We start from the raw sequence: 25,004 nt of genomic DNA on the forward strand, positions 1-25,004 counted from the left end.
CCTCCCCCAGTTTCCACAGGGGAGGTAAACCCTCATGGTTGTGTGTGTGGGAGGGTAACAGGTGGCGGGAATATATGGTTCTTACCATATCCTAAGAGCCATTGAACCATGAATTCACATGTTTGTTGTACGCTGCATCTCATAATATCAGGCAGTCATTAAACGAACAAAGCAAGAGTGCAGCATTTTAGGTTCACCTTGATTGAGAATGACCTTCAGCGTTGCAGGATAAAGAAGAAAATTCTGGATGTCAGTGTCTCTCATCTCCTTCCTAATTGGTGCAAATGCACTTCTTTTTGTGGTGACCGGAGAAAAATCTGGAAAGAAAGACTGCGTTGCTCCGTCGGAAGTTTTCACCGGGGCATGAAGTCTGGCGGCCCGCAGAATGAGCTCCCTGTCCGTGTACTATAGCAGTTTAAAGATGAAAACCCGTGGTTTAGCGCGATCTGAGGAGAGCCTTTTGTACACGCCATGCGCTCGCTCCACTTCAATCTCTTTGCCCGCCAGAGACAGGAGCCACGTCGGTAGCGATCTTTTCAAAAAGCCCATAGGGTCGTTCTTTTAAGAACCTTCAAGCAATCCAACCAGACGCAGATTGCTGCATCTATTGCGATCCTGTAAGTCCACAACCTGTTGCTCGAGTGCGGCAACGCGCCTATCGTGATCTGCGACAACTTTCTTTTGTTCTCCAGTTTAGAGCGTAGCGACTGAACAACTGACATGTGAGAAGTGAACTCGTTCTGCATCGCCATCAACATCAACAGTGTTCGCCATCTTGTCCATCATATCGCTTGAGTTCGGTGACTTGGATTTCTTCTTAATCGGAGAAGCTGACGGAGACAACTCCTGCTGTTTAAAGCACCACAAATGAATAAAACTTAAAACAAAACGAAAAAAATCAGCAAAAAGAGGCCAAAGGTATGGAACTCTACTCAAGTGCGACTAGGGTCATGAGCACGTCACGTGACTCCCTCATTAACATGCATGTTTTGAGCAAGAGAGGGCAGACTTTACAAATAAATGGAGGATCTAGGGCTGCGATTGGCTGTTTTTTCTGTGCGGGAAAATGTGAGGGGGATGTGCTTGCCTTTCTGGGGAAGGAGGAGGAACAGGAGACCGTGACGGAGTGTGTGTGAGAGAGAGAGAGAGAGAGAGAGAGAGAGAGTATGCAGCTATACACATGCTGGCTGGCATGGACACACGACAGGCAAATGGAAAAGAAACATTCTAAAGATTCTGCTTCTTTCCAGTCCACAATCAGGTAAGGAAAAGAATGACAAAAAGAAAAACGGAGACAGATAGAGGGACTCTGGTTGTTTGCAGACTGATGAACGTGTGTAATCTCAACAGACAGGTGGATAGATGCATGCTTTGTGTGTGAAGGTCCGCTCACATGTGCACGATGCAGAACATGGTGGTTTTCCTATAGACTATCACATAACATGGCTTGTTTGTGAATAGATATATTTGTGGCCATTTGCACAAACATGAAAGATGCAAAAGATGCAGCATGCATGTCTTCACTGCATATCACATATATGTTTAATGGCTAACAATCTTGTGAGTCTTTAATAACAGCTCAGACTATATTTGTGCTTAATAAAGTGCTTGCACATTTATTGCTGCTTGCAGGTCTTCTTTGTGGCTTTGCTGCTCCTGATGGTATTATGGTAACAGCTCAAAACGCTGTCAGATCTGTCCTCCTGCTAGTTTGCTGTGCTGTCCTCTGCTCCTCTATAGGTGAGTGTCTCGACCTTGGCTCAGTGCCCTACCTAACATCTGTGCCTGAGTGAAATTTCGAAACCATGCCTAGGTCGTAATTAAATTAAAAGAAAGAAATGAAAATGTATATGTCCAATATAAATAATTTGTATAATTATTTTAGGACCATTAAGAAAAAAAAATACCTAGAATAAAAAAAGTGTGCTGAATTTGGAATGTTGTTTGTGCATATGGAAGTCAATTTTCACTAAAAGCATATGGTTAACAACATTCTTCAAAATATACAGTCCAGTTTTCTCTCAGTGGTGGAGATTTTTCAGTCTGCAGATTGAATTATTGCCTAAATAGGTAATTGAATCCCATCCCATAATTTTGTGATAATAACCATCTGATTTACATTGGTTTATTATTCCATTTATTACATAGATACTCACCAAATAATTCATATGTGGATGTGAAATATTGATTTGAATTACTTATGTAACTATACAGTAGTTCTATATTATATTTAAAGTCTTTGCTAAGAAAAAATTGTAGATGAACATATTTTTTAACAAATCACATGTTTAACATAACATAACATAACATAACATAACATAACATAACATAACATAACATAACATATAACATATCATGGCTGTCCAAACTCGGTCCTGGAGGGCCGGTGTCCTGCAGAGTTTAGCTCCAACTTGCTTCAGCACCTGCATGGATTTCTAGTATGCCTAGTAAGAGCTTGATTAGCTGCTTCAGGTGTGTTTAATTAGGGTTTGAGCTAAACTCTGCAGGACACTGGCCCTCCAGGACCGAGTTTGGACAGCCCTATAATATAATATAATATCATATAATATAATATCATATAATATAATATAATATAATATATTTTAAGTATTATTTTGGGATGAAATGTGACCTGTGATTCACTCACTCGTCCATCTGTGACTCACATCTCTTTATCTAATTATTATTTCCAACAGCTCTCTTGCTCTCTGACCCTCTCTGTGAAGGAGGCTCTCAGTGACATAGAGGTGTAGATAATAACACACTCTAAAATAGATTGTCTCTTCTTTTTTTGTCAGCGAGGGGCTATAAAATCAGGACCAGACTGTTATATATTATAGATATATCAGGTGCCACAATACTGCATGTGGTATGTACTGTACACTCTTAAAAATAAAGGTGCATCATGATGCCATAGAAGAACCTTTCTGTTTCACTAAAGGTTCTTTGTGGTGAAAGAAGGTTCTTCAGATTATAAAAAGGAAAGGAAGAGATGGTTCTTTAAATATCCTTTGACTGAATGGTTCTTTGTGGAACCAAAAATGGTTCTATGGCATCGCTTGAAGAACCTTTTGAAGCACCTTTATTTTTAAGAGTGGAAGTAGTCACAAAAGCCCCAAATCTATAATCTAAATGCAAAACAATACACTTTTGGATTTAGTTGATTTCAAAATATTGTGTTATGCAGCAATTGTGAATAAGTGCGTTTATTTGAGGGTTGAAGGCGAAACTGATGATTCCAATCCATGCACACACAGTTCACCTCAGAGATGTAATATCAGGCAGCACTTTTGGATTCAAGTGACACATTTTACAGCATGGTTCTTGAAATTTATTTTCCCTTGGGCTCAGCTTGGGTACACTGCAAAAAGTCAAAATGTGTAGTTATTAGCCTAAGAAGCTATATTTAAACTGAGCTGACCCTTAAAATTTCTTATGTTGGTGTAACCTAATGTGGTCATGATGATTTAGTAATATTGGCTTCTATAATTTAATTTTTACATTTGTGTATAAATTGGATAAAACTACGTTTATGTACTTAAAACAGTATTTATTTCTGCATTTATTTCTGTTACCAGCAAATATGCTTTTTGCTGACTGCCTAAAGCCTTATATTTAGCATATGCTTGCAGGCTGTGTCATTAGTGGTTCATGGATATTGCATTTGTTACTGTCAGTCTTTGCATTTCAGTGACTGTCAATCCAGGTTATTAGTGTGTTGCTTCTTTTTTTTAATTCAACAAAAAAAATAACTTTATTATAAGATAAAATATAATGAAAAGCTCAACAATGTTCTTTAAGATGCACATTAAGAGCAGAAATTCAGAGCAGAAATCATTATGCCAGGAGCCATTCAGAGTGTTTAAATAAGTCATGATCTACATGTTCACCCACATTGATTATTACTTTATGATAGAGTACGTCCACTGAAATGGTGAGACCTGAGGATTAATACATTTTCTAATCAGTTTAATATTGATTAAGGGAGACCAGACCACAGATATTGATCAATGGGAAAACAAGCTGAAACCAGAATACCATCTGCGGTTGTCTGTGAAATGAACAGTTAAAGAGCATCAAGATTTAGAAGCACAGAAACTGAGCTTTGGGGCAGAGATAAAATTGCAAAATTCAATCAATATATGCTATTTGGGTCGTACCACACTTTTTGTTGGATAAATGCAGTACCAATTGGCTAACAACCTCAATTTTAGAGAGAAATGAGAAAAATGACACTCGCTGTGTTTTATGGCTTCTGGGTCAAATCATTCCCTTGAGACTCAGTGAGGCTAGATGATTTATTCTGTCTTATATTACATCCAGCTTTAGACATCCAAAAAACTGAATTCCAGAAACAGTTTTTTTTATATGCAGTTTAGAGTCAAAACAGGTTTGTGTGCATAATACATACATTCACACACACACACACACACACACACACACACATATTTTGCATTCATTATTCAACATATTTTTACTTACCCAAAAGTAGCATAGAAAATGTGAAAAAAACAAAACTATGAAAAAAGGTCTGTAGTGTACATGCATATGGAACAGTATTGTTATTTTGGCAAAATTTTTTTACTACAAACTCTTTTGTTGTGTTTCTACTATCAATTGTAGAGTTGCAACAAGTAAAGCATTCTAAATAAGTCCCTTCTGAGGTTCCATTTCAGTTAGCACACTTTCATTAGATATGACCACATATGTAGGCAGCAGACAGTTCACTGGATTTAGGAACGTATGTGACCTTTCGAATTAAAGAACATCCCTCACACCAGTGATGGTAACACAACCCAGATCATCTAAACCAATTTCACACTCAGAGATTCATAAATCTCCATTCATAACTCTACCTGCCCCCGCAGAAATGAACACGTGTTCAGAAAATCATGTTGGGTTTCCCTTATTGACTCAGACTGTTGAGAGCCTGAGAGGAAAATCAAATCACACAGGATGTTGGCATGATAGCAGCAGCTGCTGGAGATCTAATAACAATGCCAAATGAGCTTTATTAGAGTTGATATGCTGCACATTACAAACAGAAGTCATTTTTATGGCAGCTTTGAAAGTCTCAAGCTCTGATATTAAGTGATATTTTGTCATTCCAGTAAGAATTAATTCTGTTGTTTTGATTGTTTGATTGTTTTATTTATTTGTTTTTTGTCTTGACCTCTGCTTGGAAGAAAATATAGAGGCCGTGCCTCTTGGAACTTTAATTGAATACCCCTTACTTATATCATAAATAAAAACTTTATTTGTATGGTTTTGTAATATCTGTGTCACAGGCTATTTCCTTATGAGTCATGGTAGATCAGACTCTTTTTATAGAATTTGGTTACAGAAAAACAGTTTTGAACATAGTAATGGATTAAAACATGTGTATTAACCTTAAATCTTAAAGGGATAGTTCACCCAAAAATGAAAATTCTGTCATCATTTACTCACCCTCAAGTAGTTCCAAACCTGTATGAATTTCTTTGTTCTGCTGAACACAAAGTAAGATATTCTGAAGAATGTGGGAAACAGAGCAGTTCTGGGGCACCGTTGACTTCCATAGTATTTTTTTTTTTTTTTAAGTCAATGGTGCCCCAAAACAGCCTGGTTACAAACTTTCTTCAAAATATCTTCCTTTCTGTTCGGCAAAAATAAAAAAATTCATACAGGTTTGGAACTACTTGAGGGTGAGTAAATGATGACAGAATTTTCATTTTTGGGTGAACTATCCCTTTAACACCTCTTTTTTTTACAAAGCAGATCATAGATCATATATTTTGTCTATAGACTATAAAACAGCTTCATAAATAAGAAGATTTCAATACATGAGGATTCTGAATGTGATTTTTTAGCGAGCCATTAAATGACTTGAGACTTGACTCGGACTCCAGGTCAAAGACTTCAGACTTAACTCAGACTCCAAGTTAAAGACTTGTGAACATTTCTGATTCAACTCAGTTCAGTTCAACTTTTGTTTTCATCCAATAGTGTCAGTGCAGTCATATGGATAATATTACTTAATATTATGAGCCAGATTTACTAAACAAGGCAAATTATAATGAGACTGCATTTCCATAAATGCTCTGATGGGAGTGTGAAGTTCTGACAATTTGCAAATTAAAGAACACAGATGCAGCCAGCTCATTTCCAAAAGACCAATGCAATCTACTAAGAGCAGCACAAATTAGCAACCATCTCTGGCATGTAAAGTGCAAAATAGTTTAAGACATGCTTATCTGGACATGAAATAATGTTTTTTTTTTGCATCTGAAAGGGAACTTCCTATAAATACTTCCAAAAACTGCCCATGCTTTTCATTGCTTATTTTTATTTAGTAAATCCTCACAGGATATTTTTAATGCCAAAAGAGGGTTTGCACTAATGCAAGCTGTAATTAAATTTGACCCTAAGTGTCTTTTAAACCCCAGCTAACAAAAGCAAAGACAACAGAGGTAAGGAGCCCAAACTCTATCTGGTGACAGAGAAGAAGAAGAAAAAAAAAAGGAAAAAAAAAAACCCTTAGGAGAAACGAGGCTCAGTCAGAGAGTCAATTCTGCTCTGGTCTAAATGAAAGATTTAGAGGGGGCAAGTGTAAGGTTGTTACAAAACCTATATATCTTGGGTGAGTTGTTCATTGTGAGATCAATATGATCTTTGGCGAAGTGTCAACCGAATTGTCACACCTTCTATAAACCTGTGCAGTCATTGTGTGTGGGACTGTTGCCATCTAATTACTGTTGTTTAGTGTCCCAGTCCCTCCTGATTGGATTTGCGAGATTAACATGAAGTTGTTTTGTTTAAGGGCCTCCTGTGCTGACTTCTTATGCCAAGACAGAAGACAAGCTATTTAAACATCTCTTCAGCAACTACCAGAAATGGGTGAGACCAGTGGAGGATCTAAACGGAATGGTGCAGGTGAAATTTGGCCTGGCTATCTCCCAGCTCGTGGATGTGGTGAGAAGTAGTGATGCTGAAATAGTATTCTCCTCATCAAAATCTTGTCTTACAATAAACATCGCATTTAAGTAATCTACATTAGGATAATGATCTGTGTTCTTTTTGGTCAGGATGAGAAGAACCAGCTGATGACAACCAATGTTTGGATGAAGCAGGTAAAGCAGCACTAATCCATTAAGGTTTATCTGATTAATACGAAATATGAATTATTTTTATTAGACCTTTATTTTGCTCTTGTCATTGTGCTCTGTTCTGGTAGTATTTAGTTATTGCTATACAACCGACACACATTGCTTTCTTTACTCTTTTATTTGTGTGGGGATCAGCTTTGCAGATAAATTCATGTCTCTCTGCATTCAGGAGTGGACAGACATGAAGCTCAGATGGAATCCGGATCATTATCTGGGCATCACCTCCATCAGAGTTCCCTCAGACTCCATCTGGATTCCCGACATTGTGCTCTATGACAAGTATGTGGTACCACTCAGTGCCTACTGTACGAGTCAGAAAGGAAACCAGACAGGGACTGAACCTGACGTTTAGTCTCGCTTAGCCAGACTGACAGCTGAAGGTGTGGAATCCATGGCAGCTTTCATTGGCCAAGGCCCGCCCATGAGGCCGTTTGACTAACATGTCAACCAACCAATCACAGTTCGTTTTGTTCAGGATCATGTTACGGGGCATGGAAATGTCGCCACGATAACAGAACTCTCGGACGCATTTTAAAGATTCTATGCTGCAAACTTTAAATATTTCACATCCTTTTGAAAATCCAGCGTTTAGTTGATCCTGATAAGCGCTCGTCGTCACAGTTGTAAACACGACGGCTTTCCTCTTTCGTGAGGGGGTTTGGCATCACGGCATCTTTGTTTCCAGGCGGAACGTTAAAGAACGCGACACACATGACTCCCGGAAATCCAGTATAATTCAACCAATCCGATGATGACTTCAAAACTCCTGAAGTGTTTCCACTTTTGTGAGCCATACGCATCAGACGTTTAGCCAAACGTTTAGTCCGTGGTCGTGACGTCTGAGGCTGAGACTAACTGACGTTTAACATTTCTGTTAGAACAATAAATATCATAGAGATTCATAATATTTTTTATGAACATTAAGAGTGTTGTTATGTGTACATATACTGCATCACATGGCATATTTCATACATATGCCTAACTTATTATAAAATACCTTTTTAAATCCGAAGAAGAAGAAGAAAGTAGTTTGGTACTAGACTAGTCAGTTGAACATTTAAATAATTAAAACTTGAAAAATATTTATTTTGAAACCTGATCAAGTCTAAATAGTTCTAATGCTTGAGTTTTATTTTTGTAACCTTACCTGACAAATGAAAACTAAACCGTTAGGCTGTAAATTTATGGTTTTACAAATCTTTTGTGCTCAACCCATGTAGAAATGTCAGAGAAAACCGTTTAGAAAAGTATCATTTCAATTGGGTCAATATTTATTTCCCAATGTCTCCAACTTCTTGCCTTGCTTGTAAAAGAACAAAAATCTTGACTTTTTTTTATTTGAAATGCTACTCTTGAGTAAGAAATACAATTTTTACTTTCATTTGACTATATGAGAATGTTAATTTTGTACCTGCCTGTATCTCAGCTTGATGACTGAGTGATTCTCACCTACAGTGCAGATGGTAATTTTGAGGCCACAGTGACCAAGGCGGTGGTGAGATATGACGGCACTATCTCCTGGACCCCTCCTGCTAACTATAAATCTGCCTGCACCATCGATGTGACGTTCTTCCCCTTTGACCTTCAGAACTGCTCCATGAAGTTTGGCTCCTGGACCTACGATGGTTCCCAGGTATGCTGTTTTCAACTGTTATTGAAGGCATGAAAAACCAATGTTTACATAGAAAGGAAGAATGGTAACAATTTATTGTAGGGTCTCTTAATTAGTTGCTTATTAGCATGCATATTACTAGAATATAAACCATTTATTAGTAGTAATTAAGCACATATTAATGCCTTATTCTACATACCTAATCCTACCCAATACCTAAATTTAACAACTACCTTACCAACTATTAAAAAGTAGCAAATAAGGCATTTATAGAGGGAAAAGTCATAGTTAATAGTGAATAAGTGTTCCCTATTCTAAAGTGTTACCGGAAGAATTTACCTAAAAATGAACCTAAATTTTACCTAATTAGCTATAGTTCATAGTGATCACTTTAATCCAGCACAAGAAAAGTAACTGAAATTGCTCGTACTGTATATTCTAAGTCCTCTGAAGCCATAGCTTTTTGTGTTTAATATGGAAATGTATGTAACAACCGCATAATATTCCTTTTTTAAGGTGGACATTCTCCTTGAGGATGTACAAGTGGACAAGCGTGACTATTTTGACAACGGTGAATGGGAGATTGTAACGGCCACAGGTAGCCGGGGTTTGAGAAGTGATGGGACCTTTCTTTATCCATCCATCACTTACTGCTTTATTATCAGACGTCTTCCTCTTTTCTACACACTCTTCCTCATTATTCCCTGCATTGGATTGTCTTTCCTGACCGTGCTGGTGTTTTATCTTCCATCTAACGGAGGAGAGAAAATCTCCCTCTGCACGTCTGTCCTCGTCTCTCTTACTGTCTTCCTTCTGGTGATAGAAGAGATCATCCCTTCCTCCTCAAAGGTGGTACTCTTTTTAATAATTCAAAGCTATATTAAGTGATTTATATATTTAATTGATGTGTTGACCGAACACCTGAGAAAAGATGATGCCAACCCCTCAGAGGACCTCAGAGGATGCCAATGCTCAGACAACATACAGAATTACCAGATTTTGCCATAAGTTAAATATATTAAGGTTCTGCAATATATAAATTTATCGTGGAAACTTAATTTCCTGTAGAGCTGCTTTGCAACGATTTGTATCGTAAAAAGCGCTATACAAATAAACTTGAACTTGTTCTGTAAGTCAGTGTGCCACACACATTTTTGAATTATTTCACATTATTGTCAGCAATGAAATTGCCGTGTTTTTCAGCTATTGGATGTTTTACTACAGATGTAAGTTCATTCATTTAGGCATTGAAGTGCTTTTCTGTATTTACTTTGAGGGCCCTTTTGTCATTCCGTAGTTGTGATGGTAGATTCTGTCACTCACTTCTAGATGTCAAAAACTCAAACGGCAATGTATAATTTCTAGATTGAACCATATAAGTAACACTTTTGAATATATGGTACATGATATATTGGTAACACTTTAATATAGAGAACAATTCTCACTATTAACTAGTTGCTTATTAGCATATTGACTATTTATTAATACTTATAAAGCACATATTCTGTATGACCATATTCAACATCCCTAATCCTACTCAATACCTAAACTTAACAACTACCTTACTATTGTTAAGCAGAAAATTAGGAACTTATTGAGGCAAAAGTCGTAGTTAAAGAATTATTAATAGAGACAATTGGAACTTAAAATAAAGTGTGACTGATATATCTATATCTATCGTATAGTCCATATTTTCAGTTGTTCTGAACAGTTTTAAAAGAACTGGAGTGCCACTGGGAGTGTAAGGAGGACCAAAGAAAATAAATGATTTAAAAAAAAAATTGGGGGGGGGGGGGGGGGACTGGCAAAGTTACCATATTAACTTAAAGGGACAATAACCCCCAATTCCATTATCATTCTATTCCAAACCTATAAGATTTTGGATAATCTTCAAAACACAAAGAAAATATATTTTAATTAAATTACTTTATGGATTTTTTTTTTGTCTTCTAAGTTTTGGTTACCTGGACCTTTTTACCTTTCTTTTTTGAAGATTAACCCTAAAAGTCCTATAGGTTTGGAACAACATGAAGGTGACAGTATTTTCATTTTTTGGTGAAGAATGCCTTTAATGTATTCAATTAAAATATTATATTATTACAATTAATTAATTAATTATTTTAAAGACATTGAAATTATTTATTTCCAGTGATGATTGTGATTATTTTCATTCTTTCGTTCTCATTTTCAAATTTCCCAAAATTACTTTTTGCTCTGCTCTTATGTTTTCTGTCCCAGGTGATTCCTCTCATTGGAGAATATCTGGTCTTCACAATGATCTTCGTGACACTTTCCATCGTCATCACTGTCTTTGCCATTAACATCCATCATCGCTCCTCATCTACTCATCACAGCATGGCGCCCTGGGTCCGCCGGATCTTTCTGCACCACCTGCCTAAACTGCTCTGCATGCGCAGCCATGTGGACCGCTACGCCACCACAGCTGCGAGAAACGGAAGAGAAAGGCTGGGCTATGGGAAGAGTTCGGGCCAGGATACCATTCCTCTGCTCAATGCAGAACATAGTCTGCGGGCTGCCTTAGAATCCATACGCTACATCACGCTTCATGTGGTGAAGGAGAATGAAGTCAGAGATGTAAGATTGTTATTGTCTCACTTTAGACTAAATAAGCTTTGAGTTCTAATAAATTCTAATCTAATGCCTCCTTTTAGGTTGTTCAGGACTGGAAGTTTGTGGCCCAGGTTCTGGATCGGGTTTTCCTGTGGGCTTTTCTCTTAGTATCACTGCTTGGCTCTGCTCTGCTTTTCATTCCTGTCATCTATAAATGGGCCAACATCATTGTTCCCAGCTATGCTGGAAGTACCAGCTAAGACACATGAATGTATACATTTGAAAACTCTTTGGGTTGGATAAAGTTTTTGCATTATTATTATAATATTTATTACTGTAGTACTCAAAACATCTATGCAACTTGTGGCAATTGAGCGCTGTAATTTATGCTGTAACATGCTGCATCACATTATACGTTGTATGCTGATTTCAGTACAATAAAATTTACAATAAAATTACTTTGTTAAAGTTATTGTGCATCATGAAGATGTTTTTAAAAACTCCTAAAGGTTATATATAATCATGGTTTTAGGCTGTGATGTTAAGCTGTGATGTTATATGTCATAATACATAAGTCCCACTCCAACTTCCTGTTCATACATAATATATCCCGCTCCAGATTCCTGTTTAATAGAAAATACATCAATACAGGACAAACTTATCAAGTTATTTCATGGGATGAATAGAAGAGTTTTACAGGAATTGTTCAGACCAAAATAAAAATTTGATGAAAATTTCCTGTAGATCATAACTGATTTGGAAACATTTAGCATGACATCACTTGCTCTCCAATGGATCCTCTGTAGAGAATAGGCTCCATCGGAATGAGAGTCCAAACAGCTGATAGTCCTTTTGTTTCTCTGTATGCAACAAAACAACGGCTTACTGGGAAAAGTCATGGTGCCTATTGCCAGTCCAACCCTGTCAACAGTTAAAAACAAAATACAAAAAAAAAAAAAAAAAAATTCCTTATTTTATTAACACACAATCACATAATTCTATAGTTTGATACACATTAGTAATTATGCTGATTAGACATATTTAGATGCCTTTTTTTCTCAGCTCATGTCTTTAATAATTAATTTATTTAAACCTGTGACAGTGCATTGTGGTTCAAGGGTTAACTCTTGGTTATTCAACATCCAGTCCCTCACTCTGAAGATGTGCACTCGAGTCTTTGTGACACTTGCTTTGTTTCTCACTTGCTTTGCTTCTCACTTGCTTTTCACTTGACAACCCACTGGCTTCATCTAAGGGTAAGAGGGTTTTTTGTCTTCTATTATTTTGTATTTATTTATTTTTTGTTCATATTTCTGTGGATGTGTTACCATTCTTTAAATAGGTCGTTAAACTTTATCTTATTGCCTGTCATTGTATATTTTCATCTTGTAAGTTCAATACTCCCAAATCTTCTTACTCTGTCTATGCCTTTCACAAATTCATCCTTGCTTCCTATTTACAACTAATTTATGTAATATAAATTAAGTAACTGCTCAGGAAATATGCACTTGCAATTCAAATACTGGAGCATGCTATTTAATCTTAGTGACTACAGTATGTAGGAAATGTTCTTTTATTAGATAAGTAAAATAACATTGTTCTAAAAACTGTTATCTAGTTATCTTGTAAAACATATTTTCAGTATATTTTGTCTTGTTTTCCAGTAGAAATATCAAAACAATATAAATGAAAAAGTATTGTTTTTCTTGTTTTCCATTAGAAGGGTTTGTTTCCATTAGGTTTGTTTTCTGCTGTGTGCAGCAGATTTTAAATTTCAAGTTCCTACAATTTTCTTAAACGGCGTAATTAGAAAATGGGTCAAGTCTGTTGAAGCCAAGCAACCAGCTTCAGCAGCCAGAACTACAAACACAATAAGCTTGTTTGTGATGACAAACACCTCGCATTGAATGTAGATGAGAGTAGACGGCTGCAGCCAGAGAAAGGAACCAAATAAGAGCTGTCAAGAGCTGACAATTCTCTCTTTACATAGTGGACAGGCAATCTACATGAATAAATGGAAATCATTTTTAAAATATCGCATTCACATCATTTGTTGCTACAGTGCCTTGTGAAAGTATTCATACCCCTTAATTTTTTTTCACTTTTATGTTGCTGCCTTATGTTAAACTGCTTTAAATTACTTTTTCCCACATCAGTCTACACTCCATACACTATAATGGTAAATCCAAAAAAAAAAAAAAGGTTTTTAACATCTTTGCAAATTTATTAAAAATAAAAAAACTTAAATGATTCCATTGCATAAGTACTCATACCCTTATCTGGGACAGTTGGAATTTAGCTCAGGAGCATTCATATTGCTTGTAGGTGTTACTAGACTTAGAGTGAAGGTAACCTGTGGCAAATTCAATTGAATGGTTATGATTTAGAAAGGCACACACACACACAGAGCAAAAACCAAGCCCTGGGGTCAAAAGAACTGTCTGTAGATCTCAGAAAAAGGTTTGCGTCAAGCCACACATCTGGGGAAGAGTTCAGAATTTTTTTTTTGCTTCATTGAAGGGTCACAGAAGCATGTAGACTCTGTTACCCTTAATAGAAGAAGTTTGAAACAACCAGGATTCTTCTTAGAGCTGGCCTCCTGGCCAAACTGAGCAATTGATGGAGAAGGGCTTTGGTTAGAGTGGTGACGAAGAACCTGATGGTCACTCTAGTTGAGCTCCATGATCATATGTGGAGATAGGAGAAATCTACAGAAGGACAAACATCACTGCAACACTCCACCGATCTGGGCTTTATGGCGGTGTGGCCAAACTCAGTCCTCTCCTCAGTGAAGACAAAATAAAACACACCTGGAATTTATAAAAAAGCACCTAAAGGACCCTCAGACTCTGAGAAACAAGATTATTTGGTCTAATGAACCTAAATTCTAAGCATCATGTTTGAAGGGAACCAGCTCTGCTCATCACCTGCAGAGTACCATCCCAAAAGTAAAGTGTGCTGGTAGCAGCTTCATGCTGTGGGGCTGTTTTTCAGCAGCAGGGACTGAGGGACTCATCAGAATAGAAGAAAAGCTCAATGCACCAAAATATTGAGATAGTCTTAATGAAAACCCAGTCCAGAGCATTCAGAACCTCAGACTGGGCAGAAGGTTTACCTTCCAACAGGACAGTGACCCTAACCACACATACACAACACTGTGAATGTCCTTGAGTGGCCCAGCTACAGCCTGAGATTGAACTAGTGATGCACGATATGAAAAAAATTTACGGATACCGATAACCGAGAATTAAGTCCTTCTCATTGTAATGAGGAGTCAGTGACGTTAGGATCCATGTGCAGCTTTATTAAAACAGAATGCAAGTCAAACAGGTAGAGTTCAATCACGGGCTTCAAACACAACGTAGGTAAGGCAGAATCAAATTCAGAGTTCAGGCTGAAGATCAGGGCAGGCGGCAAACACACAGGATAATCAAATGACAAGGCAGGTTGAATCAGAGTAGGCAGGCGGCAGAGAATCAGAGTCCAGTAAACAGTCCAGGTCATACACGGGGAATCACACACGGAATAAACGCTCGGAAATGTTTGCATGGCAAGACAAGACTTCGCAATGAGGAAGCTGGGAGAACAGTTGAAATAGTTTAGAGTCAATGGGAAACACCTGTGAGTGTAATCAGCCACAGGTACGGGGTATATGGGAAATTAAGTCCAATGATAGTTAGTACTCAGGTGACGGTGCCCTCTGGTGGTGAGCGGAGGGAGCCACAGAGGCTGAATTCGTGACAGAGCCCCTCCCCTGTGAGCGGCTCCTGACGTGAGGAGGCAAACAACGCCGGGGTCTTCCTCGAGGTCTTGGGGCAGGTCTGTCCGGGTGGTCTCTGTGGAAATCAGTAGTGAGTGAAGGGTCTAGAATATCATCAGCATTGATCCAGGACCGCTCCTCCAGACCGTATCCCTCCCAGTCCACGAGATACTGGAGGAACCTGCCCCGTCCAGGATTTCATGGACCCGGTAAGCCTCCTGGCCGTCGATGATGATGGGAGGAGCTCTCTGGTCACCAGCCTCATCTAGGACCTCCTCTCCTCTTGGACCACCAGCAGGCTTGAGCAAGGAGACATGAAAAGTGGGTGAGATACGATAATGGGCAGGTAAAGCTAATCTAAATGAAACTGGAGTGATTTGTCTAATGATTTTGAAAGGATCCACGTACCTGGGACTTAGCTTCTTGCAGGGTAACCGGAGCCGTATGTCACAGATGGACAACCAAACCCATTGCCCTGGTTGGTAGTTGGGATTGGCTCGCCGATGACGATTGGCCTGTTCTCTGGTGCGACGAACTGCTCTTTGTAGATGGACATGAGCATTGTTCCACATCTCCTCACTGCGTTGTAACCATGAGTTAACCGCAGGTAAGTCCGAGGGTTCTCCAGACCATGGAAACAATGGGGGTTGGAAGCCTAGGATGCATTGGAAGGGGGTGAGACCTGTAGATGGCTTGCGGAGTGAATTTTGAGCATACTCGGCCCATTGCAGATAGCGACTCCAGTCGGACTGATTTTTCTGGCAGTATGAGCGAAGGAAGCGGGTGAGTTCTTGGTTTAATCTTTCCACTTGACCTTGGCTTGAGGATGGTATCCGGAGGTGAGGCTGACCTTAATGTTCAGTAGTTGGCAGAAGGCGGACCAGACTCGGGAGGTGAACTGCGGACCCCGATCAGAGACTACATCCTCCGGTAGGCCATAGAACCTAAATACAACATTCTTCAGCAGTTTCAAGGGCAGTGGGGAGTTTGGCAAGTGGTATCAGTCTGCAGGCTTTTGAGAAACTATCAATTACTTTGAGAATGGTAGTGTGGCCCTGAGAGGAATGGTAGGTCAGTCACAAAGTCAATGGCGATGTGTGACCATGGTCTTTGTGGGATGGGTAATGGATGAAGGAGGCCGGCAGGTAATTGACGCAGAGATTTGGAGGTATTGCAGATGGTGCAGTTCTGGATGAACGTGATGGTGTCAGTTCGGAGAGAGGGCCACCAGAACTTATTGTTGAGGAGTTGTACTGTAGCCGCTATACCTGGATGGCCGGAACTAGGGTTAGTGTGTACCAGTTGTAATACTCTCTGTCTTAGGGCCTGTGGAACGTACGTGAGGTTGGGTGGAGTTTCAGCTGGTGGTGGCTCGGTGAACTGGGCTTCGGCAATTTCGGTTATTATGTCCCACTGCACGGGTGCAAGAATGATAGTGGATGGAATGATGGGTTCTTGATCTGGGGATAGGAGGTCAGACTCATGAAGTCGAGAGAGAGCATCTGCCTTGGTATTTTGAGAGCCTGGACGATAAGTAACTCTGAAATCGAATCTGGTGAAGAAGAGTGACCATCTGGCTTGTCGATGGTTGAGTCGTTTGGCTGATTTCAGATACTCTAGGTTACGTTGATCAGTGAGAACAGTGAACGGATGCTTAGCCCCCCCCCAGCCAGTGACGCCACTCCTCGAATGCTGCCTTCATTGCGAGGAGTTCATGGTTGCCAACGTCATAATTCTGTTCTGTAGAGTCCAATTTACGGGAGAAGAACGCACAGGGGAAAAGTTTGCGAGGTTCACCCTGGCGTTGTGAAAGCACTGCCCCAATGCCTTTGCTGGAAGCATCTACTTCTACTATGAATTCACGTTCGGCATTGGGATGGTGCAGGATGGGAGCGGTCGTGAATTTATCTCTTAGTGAACGGAACGCTGCTATAGCCGCCGAAGACCAGGTGAGACGTTGGGTTCCCTTTTTGATCATGGACGTCATGGGGGCAGCGATTGTTCTGAAGTTAGGGATGAACCGTCGATAGAAGTTGGCAAATCCTAAGAAGCGTTGTAGTTCCTTGAGAGTGGTAGGCTGGGGCCAGTGAACTACCGCCTTTACCTTCTTCTCGTCCATGGCGACCCCTCCAGAGCTGATCACATACCCGAGGAAGGAGATGGTCTCTTGGTGGAACTCGCATTTCTCTGCCTTGGTGTACAGTTGGTGTTGTATGAGACGTTTCAGGACTGCTCTGACGTGTTTAACATGTTCCTCATAAGTTTCGGAGTAAACCAGGATGTCATCAATGTAAACAATTACCCATTGGTTCAAGGACTATTGGACAGGCCGAACGGCATAACAAGATATTCGTAGTGCCCCGTCGTGGTGTAGAATGCTGTCTTCCATTCGTCCCCTTCACGAATGCGAATGAGATTGTAGGCACAACGAAGGTCCAGTTTGGCGAAATATCTTGCTTGTCTGAGTTGTTCGAGAGCAGCAGGGACGAGTGGTAGAGGATAACGGAACTTGGTTGTGATGTCATTGAGGGATCGGTAGTCGATACAGGGACAAAGACCTCCATCTTTCTTCTTAACGAAGAAGAATCCTGCTTTTGCGGGTGACGTGGAGGGACGGATGAAACCTTTGGCGAGCTCCTCCTGAATATAGGATTTCATAGCTTCTGCTTCGGGTTGTGACAATGGAAAGACTCTGCCCTTGGGAGGTTGCGATCCTGGGAGGAGATCTATGGCACAGTCGCTGGCTCAGTGAGGAGGTAAGTGTGATTCTTTCACCTTGCTGAAGGCCTGATAGACACTGGGAAGTGGGTCTTTTAAGGAAGTCTCGCTCCTCCTCTTGACTGGCATGCTGTGAAGACAGTTATGAAGACAGAAGTCTGACCATTGAATGATTTGTCTCTTAGTCCATGAGATAGAGAAGTTATGCTGCTCCAGCCATGGAAGGCAGAGGATGATGGAATTTTGAGGTGATTGGAAGACAAACAGGCGGATGGTTTCAGTGTGGAGGACTCCGGTGCTCAACTGCAGATCTTCAGTGGTGAATTTGATGCAACCGGAGCCCAGAGGTCGGCCATCTAGCGCTGCGACTGCCAAGTGAGAGTCATAGGGAACAAGGGCAATATTATTATCCTTAGCGAATGATACATTGATGAAGTTTCCTGCAGCCCCTGAGTCGATCAATGCTACGGTCTCAATGATCCTCCCATTGACCTCCAGGGTAACTGCAATCTCTAAACTGGTAGTAGATTTGGAAATTGAACTCACCGCAGCGGGATTGCGAGATGGACGAGTGGGACAGGCTGCACGTAGATGTCCCGGTAATCCGCAATACAAACATAAGCTCTGTCGAATGCGTCTCTCTCTCTCTCCTCCTTGCTGATGCGTGTTAAGCCAATTTGCATGAGTTCTACGTCTGAGTTAGCTGCTGAAAGTGTCATGGGAGAAGTGGGCAGACGGTTGGTGCGACGAGATCGAAGAATGAATTTGTGACACTCATGGCCGATACCGATGCTGATAAATTCATATTTTTATATTATAATTTTCATATAATCTGCAGTTTGTGCACCCAGGAGAATACAAAATCTAAGATTCACTGATTAAACTGATATTTTAGTAGCTCTGGCCTAACTATAGCAAACATCAGTCCTGACTCTTCAAATGTTTTTTATTTTTTGTGTAAGGCATCAAAATACTTTGTAACAGAAATGGTTTAACAGAATTATGACAGAACTATGGTTTATCTGCAATTAACAACTCATTAACAACTAATTTATATTCAAATATTTCATGCATAAAGAAATGCATCTATTCAATGTTTTTAGTGCACGAGGATGAGAAAGTTATATAGTCTTTAAGCAGTGTTGGGAGTAAGGCGTTACAAAAGTAATGCATTACAGTAACGTATTACTTTTTGCTGTAACGCAGTACTGTAAGGCATTACTAATCAATTTTCAGTAATATTTTACTCGGTACATGTCCAGTAACGCTTGCATTACAACACACTTTTAGCCCCCAATTATTATTATTTTTAATTTAATTTAAAGTCGGGCTCCTACTTTTTTATGTCCCCAGGGCCGGGCTTCCGGCCAATATTAACATCATAGTTCAGACGCGGGCCGGGCCTCAGGCCAGTTTTAGGCTTATGCTTATCTTTATATTTTAGACATCCATCAATTATTGATGAAAAAAATTGGCGCACTGGTGGAAACAACATGAGTCTGTGCTGCCGCGACTGTCAAGAGCGACTCGACGGTGTTTAGTGTCCCGCAGCAGCAGTAATACATGCAATAAAGAAAAAGCCCCAGCAAAAGTAATTACCATGAATGTGTCCGGGGGAAATAGTATGGATTCACCATCTCCTGGTTAGACGCGCCTTTAGAGAGAAGTGAATCTTCACGGATAACGATTGTATTAAATAGTTTTTATTTTCGTTTTTATTTATTTCGTTAAGTAGCAATTTAAAGCTTTCTTTAGATATATTTATCATGTCTGTAAGGCATGTATATCGGTTCATTTTTGTGAACGAACGACAGTCACGCATCACAGATCAGATTTAATTTATCACCTGAGGAGAGAGTCAAGCTGACTGACAAGAGTGGGGTGAAAAAGACAAGATGATGGCAGAAGAGTTTCAAAACGAAATGTAAAAGCGCCTGTTTTAAAAATATTTTTGGATTTTGAAAAGCCTGTTGACCTGCCATTTATCTAAGGTGATATTGGAAGGTCTATTTATTTATTTTTTAAACATTCGTTTCTCATTTAGCCTATTTGGTTCCACAGTATTTGCTGATTTTTATTTTATTTAAACTGTGATATTTTTCCCATTATTTTACATCAAGGTGTATGCAGTCCGTGCCTCAAAACTTTCCATCTCACTAATAAACGTTCTACGTTTTATAATTATTTGTTCCTCAGTCTTAACTGATTTTCAGTTTTGTATAGGCCTACCATGCATATTTAAAATTTGTAATTTATCTGTTATTTTATATTATAGCATGGTGCATTTTTATTCGTTTTGTTAATAAAAGTTAGCTATATGTTCTATATTGTATGTTGTAATTGATGCCAAATTGCTGTTAATTTAAAAGTGAAAATAAAATACGCACGGTGCTTTTACAAGCTATTTAAGCAAAGGAAAGTGAGAAAACTCAAGCGAACTAAAAACAAACAACTGCTTGACGCCGAATTGCCACTAATTTGAAAGTGAAAATAAAATACGCACAGTGCTTTTACAAGCTATTTAAAACCAAAGGAAAGCAAGGAAAAGAGAGAAGACTCAAATGACGGCCACCCCCCATCCACCGAGGTGATACCGGTAAGGTGTTGACACACATCGATTAACAAGTGGGAAAATTTCCTCACTGTCACAACCCTACTTGATGCCTTTTTTCCTCCTTTCTGAATCCTTGCTGAACACGCGTTGGAACTAGCAATGGCATTGTCCTCATCTGCCACCGAGAAAAACTTCCAGACCGGCTAAGACATGTTCGCAAATGATGACTTAATGAGCACAACACATGCTGAGAGTCACTGCAGTTTAAAGCTGCAATCACTTGCACTCAGAAAGAAGATGAATCTCAGATAAATCAGACTGATTGATTGATTTACGAGCAAGCATACATTATCGGATCTAGTTATTGGATTTAATTTATTTAACGGAGCAATAAAAATGACGTCATTTTCTCTTATATCGGTCGATAATTTATCGGTCCGATAAATATCGTGCATCCCTAGATTGAATCCAATCAATTATTTCTGGAGAAACCTGAAAATGTGCGTCTGCCCCCATCCAACATGACAGAGCTTGAGAGGTGAAGAGGTGAGGAGACAAATGGCAGATAATTGCCAAATGTTGATGAGCAAAGCTTGTTGCATAACAAAAAAAAAAGATTTGAGGCTGTAAAGGTACTTTAGCTAAATATTTACGTAAGGGTATGAATACTTAAGCAATGTACTTATTTAATTTTTTTATTTTCAATAAATTTACGAAGTTGTGACAATTCTATTTTTGCTTTGTCAATATGGTGTATGGAGTGTAGATTGATGTGGGGAAAAAAAGTAATTTAAAGCAGTTTAACATAAGGCAGCAACTAAATATTTACGTAAGGGTATGAATACTTAAGCAATGTACTTATTTAATTTTTTTATTTTCAATAAATTTACGAAGTTGTGACAATTCTATTTTTGCTTTGTCAATATGGTGTATGGAGTGTAGATTGATGTGGGGAAAAAAAGTAATTTAAAGCAGTTTAACATAAGGCAGCAACATAACAAAAATGAAGGGGTATTAATACATTCGCAGGGCACTGTAATTAAGTGGATGCATCCACAATGTGTTAGAGTTGATATAGATAACAGAATAACATACAGAAATACAAGACATCACAGTTGTGAGCCTCGCTGCTCAGCATGAACGTCAAAGCATTTTTAACCAATGTGTTGAATAATCAGGCCTGCATGCTGTTGATCTGATGTATAATAGTAGGCTACATATTTACAAATTTTGATGGGTGAATTTTAAAATTTTTTTACCCAATATTCGTTACCTGATTTGGGTCTAGGTATAGGGGTAGGCCTTCATTATTTTAGCAAGTCGGCAAGGAGTTGAAACACGCTCATCTCGCCTCCCCTTATAAGGAAATGGCCATTTTGGTTTTGAAATGACATCATTGGGCCTGTCCCAATACCCACATTTGTGGTGTTGGCCACTTGAGATACACATGACTTGAAATAAGTGTGCAAAACTGTTCCAGGTCTGAAAAATGTCAAAGCTCAGTGCCCTTGAGCTAAATACACTAAATCCACACTTTCTCTAATGATATCTCTTAGAGTGGTATTTTTTGCGGCTAAGCCAATGTATGTAACATGAATGAAATATTACTTATAATTTGGTGGTAAAACATACAGTGTTGCACATTGTATGTGCAGAGACAAGTACTCATGTGTATATATTGTAGAACATTTGCAACTGCTTTTAATCTATTAATTATAGTTAGAAACACCTCAATAAATTTTATCTTGTTACATAGGAACTTCTGAATAGACATTGAGAAGTTTATTCTAAAAGGGCAAAGTACTGACAATCAAAGTGTATAAATAAAGGTCTGTGAAAATGTTACATTCCACACACTTGAGGTCTTCTTGCTCATTTGAACACTTGGGCCAAAGACAGGAAATATAATGTGTAAGTACACAAGTGGTTGCAAAGAGAACAAGTGTGGGCATTGGGACAAGCCTGTTCTCCAAAGAGAAAGCTAACAGAGACACAAATGACAAGATGCACAAATGACCCACACAACCCCATATCTACAATTGGTCCTGCCCCAAATTGACCCTAACCCTAACTCTGATTTAGGATGATCAAACAGAGCAATGTTTTAATAGCAGAACAGAGACACAGTTTTTATACTTTTCAGGAAAATTAACCTGCAAATGGAGTATATAGTTGTCACTGTGCATTGAATAGTAATTTATAAGATGGGAGGGGAAATTCGTATTTTGGCTTAAAAACTGTTTTGCATTGTTTCTTGAAGGAATCTAATGGATCTAAGAGGGTACTTAAACAGGATCGGGTTTACTGGACCATATGACAAACCTGATCTGGACAATTTACGCACCATCCATAAGCTGCATGTTATGACCATTCCATTTGAGAACCTCAGCATCCACTGCGGGGAGAAGAACACAACGGACCTGAACCTCATCTATGATAAATTAGTCAAGAGCAATCGTGGAGGCTGGTGTTGTGAAAACAACCTCTTGTTCTCATGGGTCCTAAAGGAGATGGGTTACAAATACACCACACTAGGCTCCAAGGTGTTTAATAAGTTCCAAAATGATTTCTACCCCGTTGACTCTCATCTCATCAATCTGGTGGAGATTGATGGGAAGCCTTACATTACTGACGTGAGCTATGGAGTGTCATGCCAACTGTGGTATCCCTTAGAGATGATCTCGGGTAAAGATCAGGTGCAGCCTCCAGGTGTGTTCCGCCTACTAAACAATGGGATGACGTGGGTTCTGGAGAAGACTTCAAGAAAGCAAGTGGTCAAAGACAAGGCCTATGCTCATTCCAGCCTCATTGACAGGCGCCTGACGAAGAAAATGTATTGCTTCCCATTAACACCCCGTGATAAAGAGCATTTCGTGGAGACCCTGGATTGCCTGCAGACCAGTCCTGATTCTCGGTTTGTGCTGAAGTCCATTTGCTCCCTTCAGATGCCAAATGGTTTCAGAGCTCTGATTGGCTGGACATACAGCGAGATCACATACAACCTTGAGGAGGACTGTGACATGGTGGACATGAAGGAAATCCCTGACTGTCAAATAGAAGCTGTGCTGAAGGAAAAGTTTAATGTGGTGTTAGTTAATAAGTTCACACCTAAAAACAAAAAAGCTAATTATTGCATGTAATACAATACTGTACTATTACCCATAAGTATTGTCATGCATCTCAGTCGACAATACTTGTCACCAGAGATGTAAAACTATAAATCCAAATAAAATAAAATAAAATAGAATAAAAAGCTTCTTTTGAATAGCTGTTAAAGGACAAAAATTATCATGTGTGTCAAATGGTGTAGTTATGGCATCTACCAGCAGGGGCTGACAGGGGCATAGCAAAACTTGATCATTTTCTTTAGGATGTGACAAACTGGTCTAGCCAATAGAGTTTCTGTGAAAGTCTAGCCCTGAATGCAGCACTGTTTCTGTGTATCTCAATGTTTCTTATGATTTTGAAAATGTTATTTAACATAGACATATAATCAATGTACTGTTAAAAGATTGTTAAAAAATGATTGACGTATGTTTGTCTCAGTGATTGATGTAAACATGTATGCTCCAAAACAGTGTATTTACACATCCACTGATTAAATACAGCTCTATAGTTTGTGCCAACAACAATGTATTTTGAATTATTGGCTGACGAGAACATTAAAAATGAGATGATATTTAGAAAAACAATAATAAAATAATTCATAAATTTAATGAGAAATTGTCTTTTTTTTTTTTTTTACAATATTTATTTATTGGGATGGGGGTCACCCCTTGATGTCCAATAAAATTCAGGTTAAGATTAGAATCACCCCTTTAAACTGTAATCTAATTAAACCTTTACCTCTTCACTTACTAATAAAGTCTTCAAATGTTTGTGCTGATAAAACAGAACACAGATAGCATTGTGAGTTAAAACTGCTTACTAACAACAGGTCAGGTTAATGTTTAAACTCAGCAGTTTTTAGTTTTCTGCAAGTAGTTTACAGCTAACATACAGCTAACATTCTCTCCAAATAATCTTGGATTAAAAAGTGACCAATTATAATGCATCAAGTCAATAAATTATACTTGCAAAAGATTTTTAAAATCTCTCTCTCAATAACAGAAGGAAACTGCATGTACAGTATAATAATTATACAGATGTTGATTCAAATGGGTTTAGTCTGCACAATTTGTTTGAAATATGTACATTTTCATTTACATTTATGTCATGTCTCTTTTATAGTTTCATGTCTCTTTTTTAACATTCAAAATTTCTGAGGGCTAAAAGTCAAAGTAATTAAGTGAAGTCGTGAAGTCGTGACGTATTGTCAAGTATGGTGACCCATACTCGAAATTGGTGCTCTGCGTTTAACCCATCCAAGTGCACACACACAGCAGTGAGTAGTGAACAAATGCACACACACACACACACACACCGTGAACACACACCCGGAGCAGTGGGCAGCCATGCTGCAGCGCCCGGGGAGCAGTTGGGGGTTCGGTGCCTTGCTCAAGGGCACCTCAGTCGTGGTATTGAGGGTGGAGTGAGCGCTGTACATTCACTCCCCCCACCTACAATTCCTGCCGGCCGGGGAAATGTCACTGCACCATACCACATTGTTGTCACTACAATTAATGCTATACTATTTGAGTAATG

General features: G+C 39.0%; 2 protein-coding genes across 2 annotated transcripts; both read left to right on the top strand.

Annotated features, from left to right (window-relative positions):
- Positions 1–1,589: 1,589 nt before the first annotated feature.
- On the top strand, positions 1,590–11,588 carry LOC306888335 (neuronal acetylcholine receptor subunit alpha-5-like; the record flags this gene model as incomplete). Its single annotated transcript, XM_079446552.1, has 8 exons — positions 1,590–1,740; positions 6,800–6,951; positions 7,065–7,109; positions 7,315–7,424; positions 8,601–8,778; positions 9,274–9,606; positions 10,996–11,352; positions 11,430–11,588. The coding sequence occupies exons 1-8, from the start codon at positions 1,668–1,670 to the stop codon at positions 11,586–11,588; spliced, it is 1,407 nt and encodes a 468-aa protein (XP_079302678.1). The 5' UTR covers positions 1,590–1,667.
- An 11,039-nt stretch (positions 11,589–22,627) lies between these two features.
- On the top strand, positions 22,628–23,500 carry LOC306888346 (arylamine N-acetyltransferase, pineal gland isozyme NAT-10; the record flags this gene model as incomplete). Its single annotated transcript, XM_079446563.1, has 1 exon — positions 22,628–23,500. One exon carries the CDS (start codon positions 22,628–22,630, stop codon positions 23,498–23,500), a length of 873 nt encoding a protein of 290 aa, XP_079302689.1.
- Between the last annotated feature and the right edge of the window lie 1,504 nt (positions 23,501–25,004).

This window comes from Barbus barbus (genome assembly GCF_936440315.1).
Source record: "Barbus barbus genome assembly, chromosome: 22".
In the NCBI taxonomy this organism is placed as follows: domain Eukaryota; kingdom Metazoa; phylum Chordata; class Actinopteri; order Cypriniformes; family Cyprinidae; genus Barbus; species Barbus barbus.